The following is a 15,027-nucleotide window of genomic DNA, read 5'->3' as shown; positions in this document are numbered from 1 at the left end:
AACTCTTCCTGCTGGAGACCAGCAGCAGTACTGGTATCACCTCAGAGCATGGCAGAGTCTCTGACCCAGCTCAGGCTCCTGAATGACAATGTGCATTTTACAGGCCCTCCGAAGGTTAAAGTTTGAGATGCCCGACTCTGGGACACATTTCTTTTAACATGCATTGAGAGTCAGCCTAGTGCTTAAAGGCTTAGGCACTGTGCAGCGAGGCTTGGCATTCCGACCCTAGAGAATTACTTAACCTCTCTGAGCCTGTTTGCTAATGAGAATAATAATACTAGTTCCTAACTCCTATGAATTTGGAAAATTCAATGTAACATTTAAGGGAAAGTCCAGCACTAATGGTGAGCCCTGAATAGGTGTTAGTTCTCCCTCTCCCTCAGCAAATGCGCAGAGCACACCTAGATGCCACGCCCTGTCCTGCTGTGGAGATGACTCCATCTCCTTTGTAGCCGGCCTGGAGCAGCCGCCAGCCTGCTAGGAGCCACAAAGTGTCAGCAACTCATCGTTTACTGAGGTTTTAGGAGCAAGACACAGTCTCTGTCCTCCCCCACTGCCAAGAAAACAGCAGATTCACCCCCAGCCACCCACCCCTCAAAAAAGCAAATGTGGTCCTGGGAATTCAGGAAACTCACGTTCTGAGCCCAGCCCTACCACTAACTTGGTTCTTGAGCAGCACATCCCCAAAAAGCTTATGACACTTTTAGGGGAACTATTACAGTGGAGATTACTCAATTTATAGCCCAAGGTGTGTAACCAAGGCCAGTTTTCTTCACCCCACCCCCCACACCCCAGGACACCAGACCTCTTCCAGCTGGTGCTGGTGGCATCTGCATCCCAGGCAGGGGAGAATGCTTCTGAGTTCCTCACCCTTCATCTTGACTTGGTCCTGGTTAGCTTTCAAAAGAGAAGCCCAGGGACAATCAGGCGTACTTGGCTGCTGCCCCTCCTTCCCTGAGACTTGTCCCTGATGTCACAATGGGGTAACTATGACATCCCATAGTTATTTAGCTGCGGGGATAGCTAAGTACTTCATAGAGGAGTCCTGCTGGAAGTGAGACTAGGAAGAGAAGATGAACAATTCCCTGGATTATCTAGCCTACCCTATAATCGTCTCTAATCATAGGCAGTGCACAAACTTCAGGAAGAAACTGGACTTCGGCCACTACATATCTCACAAGAATAGAATACAAATAAGTATGTGGGCCGTTTGGGTTGGACATTGCCATTAGGTGTAGGGAAGGGTCCGCCTCAGAGATACTGACAGTAAACCAGACCAGTACATGGCTTTGCGATGATGGGGCCTTATCTGCTGAGTTGGGTCAAGAGGACATTAGCATCAGTGACAAAATTTATCTTCCACCAGGGAGTTCATTTGTTAGAAATACTCATTTAAACTCTTTAAAGTCAAAGTAAGCTAGAAAGAGCATAGGACGTCATGAGGTAATAAACATGGTAGTCTATTGGAAAAGAGTGGGAGGGAGACTGTTTCATGGGGTTCAAAGGACATTTATCTCATTAAATTTTACTTTTCTTAACCCTTATCATTCTTTTATTTCTGCTCAAAACTCTTCAAAGATGTCAATTTGGGAAATTAAAATTCCTAAACTGGATTAAGATTAGAATTCAAAATCATCATGTTTATTAAACCAGGTCATTCTCTAGAAGGTGATGTTTTCTGAGGCTGCAAAAAAACCACCTCTGATATAAAATTGCTCTCTTTTTTTCTTTCTAGTGAAACCTGCAGTTGATACCAAACCTCCAGTGGCATACACACATTACATTTTAAAACTGAGCAAAGTACAGGTATTTCTTCTTGCCATCTACAGATGTACCTTCCTGATTCTTTTTTAAGATTTTATTTATTGATATTTTAGAGAGAGAAAGAGGGAGGGAGAGGAGCAGCAAGCGTCAGCTCACAGTAGTTGTTTCTTGTATGTGCTCTGACCGGGCAAGCCCAGGGTTTTGAACCCACGACCTCAGCATTACAGGTTGATGCTCTCTCTATTCCTGTGCCACCAAAGGTCAGGAGGTACCTTACTGATTTTTATCTGAGTCCTAAAATGGTCCAATTCCCACCTAACCAAAAGATTCGTTAGTTCTCCTCCCTGTACACGTCACCTTCATTTTCTTCAGCTCAGATCCCAGTCTCCACTGTGGCCCTCAGTTTGCCCTTTCCCACAATCTCAGAGGGAAGAGATGCCAAACCGTATGTGCTGGAGCACAGTGTAGTGACCATGTCACCATGGAGGGGTGGGCTTTCTCACCAGGGTGAACAGAAGAGAATCGACAAAATCAAATATGAAAACAAGCAGCTGTGTCAGAAAATTGCAAATGCCCATCGTGGCCCTGCCAGAGTGGACTGCTGGAACGAATATTTCTCCAAGAGGTAATGTGTTTTTTTATCCTCATGTCATTTTCAAAAGTAAAAAAAATTACATTCTCCTTATTAAGTTTTAGTGCAGGGTTCATCCTGAGTGGAAAGAATACTGAAAGGAAGTTCTTTTTTCTTTTCTTTCTTTTTTTTTTTTTAGGTGAGAGGAGGGGAGACAGTGAGGCAGACTGCTGCATGTGCCTCAACCAGGATCCACCCAGCAACCCTATCTGGTGTTGATGCTTGAGTACCAAGCTATTATTAATGCCTGAGGCTGATGAGCTCCAACAGAGCTATCCTTAGCAGCCGGGACCACTCTCAAACCAATTGAGCCACTGGCTGCAGGAGGGGAAGAGGGAGAGAAGGGGAAGAGGGAGCAGGAGAGAAACAGATGGTCACTTTCTTGTATGCCCTGACTGGAATCCAACCTGGGATATCCATATGCTGGGCCAGCGCTCTATCCACTGAGCCACCAGCAGGGCCTAAGGGAAGTTATCTTGAGGGATAACCAAAGAGACCATATTAAGAAGAATGAAAACTACCAAAACTGGGGAACTTCCCTAGTGTTAAGGAGCTTTTGAATCATCTAAGAGACTTATTTCAGAGTCCTGCTCAGAGTTTGTCACTGGAAAGTACTATGTACTTTTATAAAATGGTGACCGTAGCTGGGACTATGACACAGCATTCTTAAGAATCGGTTCCACAAATATTACTTGAGCTACTATGTGCTCAGCATAGGGAATACAGAGATCAAATAAGATATTTTCTAACCTCGAAGAACTCAGGTCTGATAGGGGAGAGGGCTACAGAAGTGTATGCAAGGGAAAGAACCGGGGGTGGGGCAAGACGCCTTTCTGTACCCTTGTATATCTGAAATTGACTTGAAGGCTGAGGCAAGTGAGGTCAAGCAAAACTTCCCAGCAGCCATTTGAGATTTATCCATAGGCAAGGCCTCCCTTCACTTTAGACATCAGACACTCTGAATTCTTGTTTCATGTAATTCCTAAAGGGCTTTTACAAAATGCCTCTTTTTACAAGCTGCCCCAAGTAAGTAGAATCTTCTAGTGAACAGTGGGGCTGAGCACTGATCTAAACCGCCAATGCTATGCACATTTCCCAGAGTGCAGTTTGGTTCAGAAGGCATGTGGGGTCTTGGGCCTCGGAGGCACAGCTTGCTACCTGTGCTTAGGCAGCTCAGGTTAATGACATCATGACTTCATTGCCCCCATTCCCATCCAGGAGGAGAATTTTATTGTTCACCCATCTCTGGGTTTTGTGTTTTACAGCTTAAACAGAGAAATAAGGAACCGAGACCTACTGAGAATCACCATGGAAAACCAGGGCATTCTGAAGAGGCTTGTTGATCGCAAACCTTACTATGACCGCAAGTCATCCGAGGTGGACTGGCAGGCACGTGGGAACTCTGGGATATTGCCTGTGTTCGGGGTCAGGTCCATCTCAGGAGTGACCCATAGCGGCTGAGGGCAAGATCATGAGAAATGCAATAGTCAGTAAAAGAAAAACCACCAAAAGCAAACCATCCATGAGCTAAGGTCATGTCCTCAGTAGAAAGCCATCGTGAATCAACTTCAGGAAAATGTCTGGTAGCATCTTCCCTCATCCCTCAATTCATTCAGAAGGGATGAGTGTACAAGTGAAGAGGGTGAAGAGTATATGATCCAGAATATGGTTCATATGCTTTATTTAGGACTGACCCTTCAAGAAGAGGGTGGGGGAAGCCATTTGCATTATTTTTTTAAATCTCTCCTCCCTGGCTTTAGTCTGTAAGCTTCTTCTAGCCATCCTTAGAATTTAGAACTTCAACTTTTGCACCAGCGCCTGGCTTTAACATAACCTTTCTGGATTTTTTCCTTCAAGAATTCAAGACGCTATATCAGAAATACAACAAAGTACCTTCTCTCCTGAGATGAATAGGTATGTCTTACCCCAGATGCTCTTTACTATAGAATATGATGATCACACTTGATTCCAGAGCCCTGAAAACTGTAAATAGAGTGAGGGACCCAGTTTAGAGGTAAATTTGCTCTTCTGTAATATTGATTGTTCATCCATTCAGGGAATTTAGAGCTCTGTCTTTGTTTTTTGTCCATTTAAGTAGGAAATGACTGTCTTTTGTCATAAGCCTTGAGGCTTTACGTGAGTCTAAGGGGAAGTGATTTGTTCCAAAGAGATATAAACAGGAGGTCTCATGGCTTTAATGTTCCGCCAAAGTTACATTACAGGTCGCTATCACTATTTAAAAGTACTGTTGTATTGGCATGATTAGTAATGACTAAATTTGGTTCTCCCTCCTCCCCCTACTGGGGAGAAGGATAAATGGAGGCTCAAGCTTTCCAAATAATAATAATTGCTCTCCATTTCTCTCCCCCTCTTCTCTCTGAATACAAGGTCACTCACCACAGAAAAAAATACAAGAGAAGGCCCTAGGATTTCTTAGCTGCTTAGACTCTCAAGACACTTCTAAATGGTTGAATGCTCAATCTTAGGGATGCTATAATAAAGTTTGGAACATAAAATGAGTAAGTTACATTTAAGGTACCCAACGGCTTTAAGTCGCATCTCAAAATGGAGACAGAATGGGGCGAGCAGAAGGAAGGAGACAACAAGCTTTTTTTTTTCTTTACAGGAACAGAGAGAGAAAGAGAGTCAGAGAGAGATATAGATAGGGACAGACAGACAGGAACAGAGAGAGATGAGAAGCATCAATCATCAGTTTTTCACCGCGACACCCTAGTTGTTCATTGATTGCTTTCTCATATGTGCCTTGACTGCGGGCGTTCAGCAGACCGAGTAACCCCCTGCTCAAATCAGCGACCTTGGGTCCAAGTTGGTGAGCATTTTTTATTTTGCTCAAGCCAGATGAGCCCGTGCTCAAGCCGGTGACCTCGGGGTCTCGAACCTGGGTCCTTGGCATCCCAGTCCAATGCTCTATCCACTGCGCCACCGCCTGGTCAGGCGACAACAAGCATTTTTATCTGGGGCTATAAAAAGACGTTTTAGTGAGAGAGAACTTTTCTTTTTCTTTTTTTTTTCTTTTTTTTTTTTTTGTATTTTTCTGAACCTGGAAACGGGAAGGCAGTCAGACAGACTCCCGCATGCGTCTGACCGGGATCCACCCGGCACGCCCACCAGGGGGCGATGCTCGGCCCATCTTGGGGCGTCGCTTTGCTGCAATCAGAGCCATTCTAGCACCTTTTCAAAACCTATACCATCACCGCCATTCTGGGGGGAAGAAAAAAAGGGGGTTGTATGATCCAATCACAAGTTTGGCTCGGTCAAAATGAAAAACAAAAACATAAATGAAATTAAGGTTCAGATAACACAGAGAACAAATGCCATTAGTTCCTCTGTGAACACACAGAATTAGAAAAGAATGCTTCATTGACGTTTCCATGTACCATGTTCATTTATAGGGAACAGCGTCAGTGAAAATGTCAAAAAATATATGAAACCATATGGTAAGACAATGTTGGGTGGCTTCTATAACTAGCCATGCTGGTTTTGAGCCAGGCTTATTTTGAAAGACAGTAAGTCTTAAATATTCTCATCATAAATGAACTTTTTATTTTAACATAATTAGATTCACAGGAAGTTACAGATAAATTATACGGGTTAGGGGAGCTCCTCCTATACCCTTCACTCACCCCTGCCCCCAATGTTAGCATCTTGTGTAACTGTAACACAACTTCAAACCAGGAAATTGGCATTGGGACAATCCATCGAGCACATGCACTTTTCACCAGTTACACAATACATGCACCCATTTTGTGTATATAGCTCTATGCAATTTTATTATTTATGTAGCTTTGTGTAACTATAACCATAATTTAAGACTCTATTTAGCACCCCTTTTAGCCACAGCCACCTTCTTCCTCTCATCCTTAATCCCCTGACAGTCACTAGTCTGTTTTCTAGCTCTATCATTGTGGTATTTCAATGAGATCATGCAGTATGTATCCATTCTTTTAAGATTGGCTTTTTCACACTATATAATTTCCTTAGTGTTCATCCAAGTTGTGTGTACCAATAGTTCGTTCTTTTTTTTATTGCTGACTAGTATTCCATGGTACAGATGTAGCACAGTTTATTTAACCATTCATCCACTGAAGGACATTGGGTCGTTTTTAGTTTTTAAATTATTATGAATAAAGCTGCTATGAACATTTGTGCACAAGTTTCTGCATGGAAATAAGTTTGATTTCTCTAGGATAAGTGCCCAAGAGGGCAATTGCTGAAGGGAGGGGGAGGAGGGAAAGGGTATGGGGGGATAAATGTTGATGGACTGAGACTTAATTGGGGTAGTGAACACACAATGCAATGTACAGATAATGTGTTGTAGAATTGTGCACCTGAAATCTGTATCATTTTGTTAACCTATGTCACCCCAACAAAATCAATAAAATAAAAACAGAGTGCAATTGCTGGGTTGTATATTAAGTCCATTTAGAAAGGAACCACATGACTGTTTTCCAGAGTAGCTATAACATTTTACTTTCCCACCAGCAATGAATGAGTGAGTGATCCAGTTTTTCTACATCCTCAGCAGCGTTTGATATCACCATTTTTATTTTAGTCACTCTCATATGTGTGTAGTGACATCGTACGTGGTTTTAACTTACATTTCTCTAATTAATGAAGTTGAACATCTTTCATATGCTTATTTGCCATCTGTCTATCCTCTTGGATGAAATGTCTGCGCATATCTTTTGCCCATTTTCTAATTGGATTGTTCTCTTTTGAAATACGGAACTTTGAAAGTTCTTTATATATTCTAGACACAAGCCCTTTTTTTGGATATGTGATTTGCAAAATATTTTCTCCCAGTCTGTAATTTGTCTTATTATCGTCTTAATGGAGTCTTTCACAGAACAAAGTATTTCCACTTTGATGACATCCAATTCATCAATGATAAAAGTATACTGGGTCTTGACAGTATCCATGTCAATATCCTGGTTGTGCTTTTTGCTATAGTTTTTGTATGTGGGAAACTGGGTAAGGGGTACCCGGGATCTCTCTGTATTGCTTCTTACACACGTGTAAATCTACAGTTATCTCAATAGAAAAAGTTTAAAGAAAAAACCAATATGTCCAAATATAAATACATTATTGACCTGGTCCCAGTTAATCTCAGTTTGAAGAACCACCATTCTTCCAAACATGACCGCAGGTGAGAAGCTGGCGGCCATCCTTGACTTCATCTCCTCGCTCTCATCCTTTCCCCCTGCCTACATATTTTAAAGCTTCCAGTCCTTCTTCTCAGTCTCTGTGTTTGTTACTGCCCATATTTGAAGAACTTGATATTAATAATGCAAAAATATGCCCCTACCATCTCATTTAACACCTTCTGTCACTTGCCATTCTTTCCAGAATGAGTCATGCTTTTATCTTGTGTTTTTTTTTAAGATTTTTATTTATAGATTTTACAGAAGGAGGGTAGCAAGAAATATCAACGCATAGTTGCTTCACTTTAGTTGTTCATTGCTTGTGTGTTGCTTGTTGTATGTGCCTTGACCGGGCAAGCCCAGGGTTTCACACTGGCGACCTCAGCATTCCAGGTCAACATTCTATCCTCTGAGCCACCACAGACCAGGCCAGAATGATCCATACTTTTAAATATGGCATACAAAGTATGTTAATATGGTCCCTCCTGTGTTTGCAGCCACCATCAATACATTCTCAGTTTCAAGCAACTGACTTTGTTTGATTTAAGTAGTGAAATAATTTATTAAAAGAATATGAATTAACAATACTTGCTAGAAAACTGCAGAACCAAGCTTCAAGCTGCACATCAAGGAACAATGCCCAAAATCTTGCAACAGAACTGGTCTGTGGGTGCTGTGGCCCTGCTGCACTTAGAACTAGATCTTGCTGACCTGCTACTGCTATGTTTGAAAAGTCTCCATTGTCTCTCCTATTTTGTGTCACTAACTCCCACTTTATTATAAGTCAATAAAGATATATCTGATTGGTATAAGTCAGATTATACTCCTTAGCTGCAAGGGAAGCTGAGAAAGTGAGTATCTGACTTCTCCCACTTCTGGACACGGGCTCTGCTTCTCACCAGAATTTATAAGATAGGAAATTTCCCCAAATTAGAATGAGGCTCAGGTACTAGAATTCCACCAAAATGGCAAATATTTGCAAACTTATATCTCATTACTCCTTGCTCTTTTAAACTAACACGAGACATGTTTTCTTCTCATCTCATATATTTTTCTGTTGCCCTCTCTAGCTGGAAAAAACACAACCACCATAGTTCTACCTCTTTGCCTGGACAACACCTATTCATTGTTTATACAAGACAATTCTTTCTCTAGGAAGTTTCCATGAACTGTTCAAGTTATATTAGATATACTTTCAAATGTTTCCTGTTGTTTTCCTGTTACTGATTTCTAGTTTGATTCCATTGTGGTCAGAGAGCATATTCTATCATTTCAATTCTTTTAAATGTGTTAATATAGTCTATATAGGTAAATATTTCATGGGCATTTGAAAAGAATATTTTGTGCCATTAGTGGGGGGGGGGTGTTCTGTAAATGTCAGATCCTGTTGGTTGATAATTTTTATTTCTTCTATATCCTGGTTGATTTTCTGTTCTAGTTCTATCAATTGCTGAGAATAGAATGTTGAAATCCCCGACTTTAATTGTGGATTTATCTATTTCTCCCTTCAGCTCTATCGGTTTTTGTTTCGTGTATTTCAAAGCTCTGTCGTTTGGTGTATACACTTTTGGGACAGTTATACCTTCTTAGTGGAGTGATTCTTTTACCATTATGTGTCCTTCTTTGTCTCCAGTAATTTTCTTTCTCTGGTCTATTTATCTGATAATAATGTAGCCACTACTGCTTTTTAAAAACTGTTTGCATTATGTGTTTCTATCCTTACTTTCCACCTATCTGTGTACACTGGTAGGCAGCATATAGTTGGGTTGCATTTTCTTATCTACTTTGCCAATCTGTCTTTCAATTGGTCCCTTTATCCTCACTTTCAAAATACCTTATGTATTTCTTCTACATACATTGAGCATCACATCAGCTGGTATTGTAACTTTTGCTTCAACCAGAAAATATGTGTAAAGAAACTCAAGAAGTGAAGAATGATCTATTTTGTTTACTTCTGTTTTTACCTATTTTGTTTTTTCCTTCCTGAAGGTCCCAGCCTTCTGCTATTTTCTTTAAGGGTAGGTCTCAACAAATTGTTAGTTCTGAAAATGTATTTATTATCCCTTCATTTTTGAAGGATGGTCTCATCACATAGAAGAGTCAAGGTTGATATTTGTTTTGCTTTCAGCACTTGATCATTGTGTCACTTTTCCTGGCCTTTATAGACAATACTAAAATAGAACTTGAATTGGTATACCTTCTTGGTCATTTCTCCGTTTTTAAGATTATTTTTCTTATGTCTTTAGTTTGCAGATCAGTTATGGTATGTCTTGGTATGGATTTCTATGGGCTTATCTTATATTGAGTTTATCAGCTTCTTGAATCTGTAGGTTTATATTTTCACCAACTTTGGGGGTTTTAGCCATTATATCTTTGAATACTTTTCAGTCCCATACTTTCTCCTTTCCTTCTGGGCTCTGATGATATGAGGATTAGCTCTTTTGTTATTGTCCTTTCCATCCATGAGACTCTCTTTGATAGTCTGTTGTTCAGATCGAGTACATTTCATTGATCTGTCCTCAAGTTCCCTGATTTGATCTTCTGGCATTTCCACTCTACTATTGAGTTTATCCAAGTATTTTATTTTACAATAATTTTCCATTTCTATAATTTTTCATTTAGTTCTTTTACATAATTTCTATTTTCTTGCTAAGTTTTTCTGGTTTCAAGAGAATTTGTAATTGATTGTTGAAGCACTTTTATTACAACTGCTTTTAAATCCTTCTCCTATAAATTCTAACATCTGAATTATATCCGTATTGGTATCCATTGATTGTCTTCTTATTTAGATTGGGGTTTTCCTGTTTTGGAGTATGATGAGTGATTTTTGTTGTATACTGGGCGTTTAGATTATTAAGGGCCTCTTCATTTTGTTTACATCGACTATTTTAGCAGGCAAGAATACTGTTTGTTTAGGTGTAGTGAATAGGCTCTTGCTGCTTTTATGTCTTTTAGTATCAATGACAGTTTGGTTTTCTGAGCATTTGCAATAATACTCTTCTGTTCTGCTTTGTGTTAGGGGAGTTGTGGGGCTCCCACTCAATCCATGCTGATGGATTCTGTGGGCTACATACAGATGCTTCCCTGGGCTGCATGGTGTCACTGGGCCATCTTCTACAGAGAGGCAGGCACCTGAGTCGTCTCATCCCACTGTGTGGAGGGGAGAGAGACAGGGCTTCACTGCAGGTGCAAATAAATTGGGCCACTTGGGTTTGAGGCACCCCACTAGGTTTCTATTGGGCTTCAATTCCCTATACCTTAGCAGAGAAAGCAAGCTTTTCTTCCTCTCCTGACTATGCCTTGTGTAACTCTCCCATTGATAGTTATGGGTTTCAGGCCTCTCCAGAGCCCAGTCTGGGGTAAATGGGAGATGAAAGGAAGTCCCAGGAAACACACCACATTGTGATCCTCAAGTCCTGAGGTCCCTAGTCAGCTCACCTTTCTATCTTCCAAGGTCCTTTTATCATTGTCTTTTTTTTTTCTTTTGGTGACAGAGACAAGGATAGACAGAAAGGAAAGGAGAGAGATGAGAAGCATCAATTCTTTATTGTGGCACCTTAGTTGTTCATTGATTGTTTTCTCATATGTGCCTTGACGGGGGGGGGGGGCTACAGCAGAGTGAGTGACCCCTTGCTCGAGCCAGCAACCTTGGGCTTCAAACAAGCAACCTTTGGGCTCAAGCCAGCGACCATGGGTTCATGTCTATGATCCCATGATCAAGCCAGCAACCCCGTACTCAAGCCAGAGACCTCAGGGTTCAAGCCTGGGTCATCCAGGTTCCGGTATGATGCTCTATCCACTGTGCCACTGCCTAGTCAGGCTATCATTGTCTTTTAAATAAATTTCCAAGGTATTTAGTTACAGTTAGAGGAGAAGAGAAGGGAAAAGTAATTCTATACCATCTTTATTTATTTGTTTTTTTAGAGAGACAGAGACAGGAAGGGAGAGAGGGAGGAGAGAGATGAAAAGTATAAACTCATAGTTGCTTCATTTTAGTTATTCGTTGATTGCTTCTCATACATGTCTAGACTGGGGGGGCTCAAGCTGAGCCTGTGACCTCTTGCTCAAGGCAGGGACCTTGGGCTTGAGCCAGCAACCTTGGATCATTTTGATAACTCCATGCTCAAGTTGGCGACTCCACACGTCAGCTGACGATCTCAGGGTTTTGAACCAGGGACTTTAGTGTCCTAGGTCAATGTTCTATTCACTGCATCACCACTTCTACACCGTCTTATTCTGAAACCACAAGCCTGACTTTTAAAGAAAGCAGTAGTGTAAAACTGTAGTCAAAGGGCAGGACAAAGTAGAGTAAGAAATTGATCCATATAAACTCCACCAGATAGAAAATGCCTATTGGTTCTGAACTGTGTGATTCAAGAATGGCTTTGTGTATATGCTGGTCTGTAGTTATTAAATAAATTGACAAGTGTTATATTTTTTGGGTGCATGATCTTGTGTTTGGTGGCAGAAATGATGTAATACTGATGAGTGGGTGCAAAATTTTGATGGGCCACAGGTCTTAAAACAGATATGTATTAAAAAAAACAATGGTATAAGTACAGTCGGCTAATATTTAACATAGTTGAGCAATGCCTGTGACAGATGGATGGTTGTAACTTTCTTAAACCCATCTCCAGCAGGAAGTGGAATGGGTGGCAGAGAAGGTTACAAATCGCTGGGTCAAAAATGGTAAACAGGATTGACTTACTGGTTAATTCTACTCAATTGATACTGGATATTTGTCCTCTGAAAGATCCCAAAGCAGTACCTAGATCCAGCAGGAGAATGCCGTGATCAATTAGTAATGTCTGCTGTGAGTGCAAGAATAGATGATTGCAGCACATTACGTCCCACCCATTTAACACCCTTGACCTAGAATAGTCCTAGAGCTTACAAGCTCTCTGGTGTAGACACAGGCAAGGGGGTGAAAGAAAGGTACAACTCGAGGAGTATGTAATAAAGAGAGTTCTCAGTGTGGAAGTCCAGACTGATAAGACTTTTGTGAAATTTTAGCTGAGGAGCTCAGAACATATAAATTAATAGCTGAAAGGGGAGTTGAAATCGCATCTACACACATTCCACCAATATACATTTGTAAACAGATGAATTTTTTTTAACAACACTACCCTGCTTTTTAACACTTGATCTTAGCCAAAAGGCCGAGAAGCAATTTTTCTGTTTTTTAACAAACAAGATAAACACTTTACAAATGGGCTTCTGTCTCTGGGGCCCTATTCATTCTATTCTCACATATACAGTAGCAAACAAACAGCTGTAGACACAGCTTGTCTTAGAGGTGGGTAAAAAGCCAAGCTGACAGAAAGTAAAGCAGGCATCACATTTCAATGCCTTGCTTTATGATGTACATAAAGAGAAACATTACTATTTCATCTGACAATTATGTAAAAATATTAAGAAGCAGAAAATGTCTGTTGAGTAGTACAAAATACAAAAAAAAAGTCATCTGGTGCTCAATCACTGTGTTCCCATGCTGGAGGAAAAGCCACCCAGATGGGACTGCTAAGAAGAAGGTTAAGATCTCCACCGAGGTGCCTCCCTAACGGTTTTTCAGGAGTAATCATGACTTACGGTAAGTGTTTTCTGCCTGAGAGCTGACTTTAGATGGCTCTCCTGTGAAATACACACAACTTTGTATGTGCCATTGTCACTTCAAGGGACAGCTGCCCCTCCTGCCCTGGTTCTATATGAAACAGCTGAAGACTAATTTCACTTAATAAGAATCCAGTACTCAGCTCTGGCCGGTTGGCTCAGTGGTAGAGTGTTGGCTCCACATGTGGGAGTCCCAGGTTCAATTCCCTGTCAGGGCACACAGGAGAAGCAACCATCTGCTTCTCTACCTCTTTCCCTTCTCTCACTCTCTCTCCCCTTCCTGCAGCCTTGGCTCTGTTTGAGTAAGTTGGCCCCGGGCACTGAGGTTGGCTCCATGGCCTTGCCTCAGGCACTAAAATAGCTTGGCTGCCAAGCAACAGAGCATCACCAGGTAGAGGGCTTGCTGGGTGGACCCTGGTCAGGGCGCATGCGGGAGTCTGTCTCTGCCTCGCCACTTCTCAAAAAAAAAGAAAAAAGAAAAAAAAAAAAAAGAATCCAGAACTGTGTAAGTGCAAAGAAGTCCTCATCCTCTGTTAGAAAAGCCCAAAGAATATGATCCTGTTAAATGAACATACCACGTTAGTGAGCTAGAAAGTTACAGATGTGCCCTTGTGTAACAAGGTAAAATGGAAATTTCTAAATGGGCAGCAAATCTTTGCCCTGGTGCTTCACCCTTACCCTGGCCTCCTTTTCTTCTCATGAGGAAACGAGCTTGACAATTTGCACGTTTAAGAGCCTCTTTCAGTAGTAGAAGTTACAGCCACATTGCATATCACTGTAAATTCTAGCTGTAAATACAGTCCTCACTTGTAAGTCAATTATACTGCTCACAAAAATTAAGGGAGATTTCAAAATGAATATGAAGCTATAAAATATCCCCTAGTTTTTGTGAGCAGTATATTTAACAGGTAGCCTCAATTATGAGACCATAAAAAGAATGAAGTATAGTATAGTATAGTATAGTATAGTATAGTATAGTATAGTATATAGTATAGTATAGTATAGTATTAGTATAGTATAGTATAGTGTATAGTATAGTGTATAGTAAGGTATTAGTATAGTACAATATAGTATAGTGATTAAAGACCGTCTCTGGTGTTAGGGAACCTGGGCTCAAATACTACAGCTCTGACTTTATTTAAAGCTGTGTGAGCTTGAACGTGTTATTTAGACTTTCTAAGCCTTGCTTTTCTTATTGTATAATGGGATTAATAAGAATCCTATGTTATAGTCTTGGAGTTTTGTCCAAGTAATGTACCTGAAAGCCTTCACATAGCTCCTGGCACAGAATAAAGACTTATATACACTGGCTATTAATAAGAAATAAAACTCTCTGAGCAGCTAAGGTATCTCACAGATTCCGTATGATAGTTTTGCTCAGAGACAACCCATTAGGCCCACACTCAGAGTCTATATAATTTGATTTTCACAGTCAGCACTGATGTGTCATGGCATAGACATAGTTTTGACAAGAGGGACCATCTGGTTTCCTGTAATCTGGCATGACAGGAGACTCTACCATCTGAAGGTAGAGACAGTCAGGAATCAGGACAGCTGTCAGTAACTAGAGGAACAAGTGGTGAAACAGAACAAATTAAACAAAGCAAGGACTCAGAGGTAGGAGTCTGAGGGCATTTACAAAGGGGACAAGCAGCCTATCTTCCTCAAGAGTCCCTGAAAACACCCCTGTGTCATAGGACAGTACAGTAATACATGGTGACAGTGAAGTGTGCTCAGTCTTCCATAGAAGTCCATGTATGCTCACTTTTTAAGAGGGCAGAGAACAAGTTTTCCAGTGCCAGGTAAGTAGTCACCACCACCAAGGTTAAATTCAACATTTTGGTGATTGGAGACGGGAAC

At 41.0% G+C, this 15,027-nt stretch overlaps 1 protein-coding gene across 1 annotated transcript; it reads left to right on the top strand.

Annotated features, from left to right (window-relative positions):
- Window positions 1-1,073: 1,073 nt before the first annotated feature.
- Window positions 1,074-4,300, top strand: CFAP97D1 (CFAP97 domain containing 1). Its single transcript, XM_066255400.1, has 5 exons — window positions 1,074-1,197; window positions 1,736-1,806; window positions 2,271-2,389; window positions 3,661-3,784; window positions 4,253-4,300. The coding sequence occupies exons 1-5, from the start codon at window positions 1,074-1,076 to the stop codon at window positions 4,298-4,300; spliced, it is 486 nt and encodes a 161-aa protein (XP_066111497.1).
- Window positions 4,301-15,027: the final 10,727 nt, after the last annotated feature.

This window comes from Saccopteryx bilineata, chromosome 2 (assembly GCF_036850765.1).
Source record: "Saccopteryx bilineata isolate mSacBil1 chromosome 2, mSacBil1_pri_phased_curated, whole genome shotgun sequence".
NCBI lineage: Eukaryota > Metazoa > Chordata > Mammalia > Chiroptera > Emballonuridae > Saccopteryx > Saccopteryx bilineata.
This window is presented reverse-complemented; position numbering and strand designations above follow the sequence as displayed.

Bases quoted from the DNA above. Each gene is read 5' to 3' on its own strand.
- CFAP97D1 (XM_066255400.1), top strand. From the start codon at position 1,074: ATGAACAATTCCCTGGATTATCTAGCCTACCCTATAATCGTCTCTAAT. The intron at 1,198-1,735 runs GTATGTGGGCCG...TTTTCTTTCTAG, and splicing joins CAAGAATAGAATACAAATAA to TGAAACCTGCAGTTGATACC. The intron at 3,785-4,252 runs GCACGTGGGAAC...TTTTCCTTCAAG, and splicing joins CATCCGAGGTGGACTGGCAG to AATTCAAGACGCTATATCAG.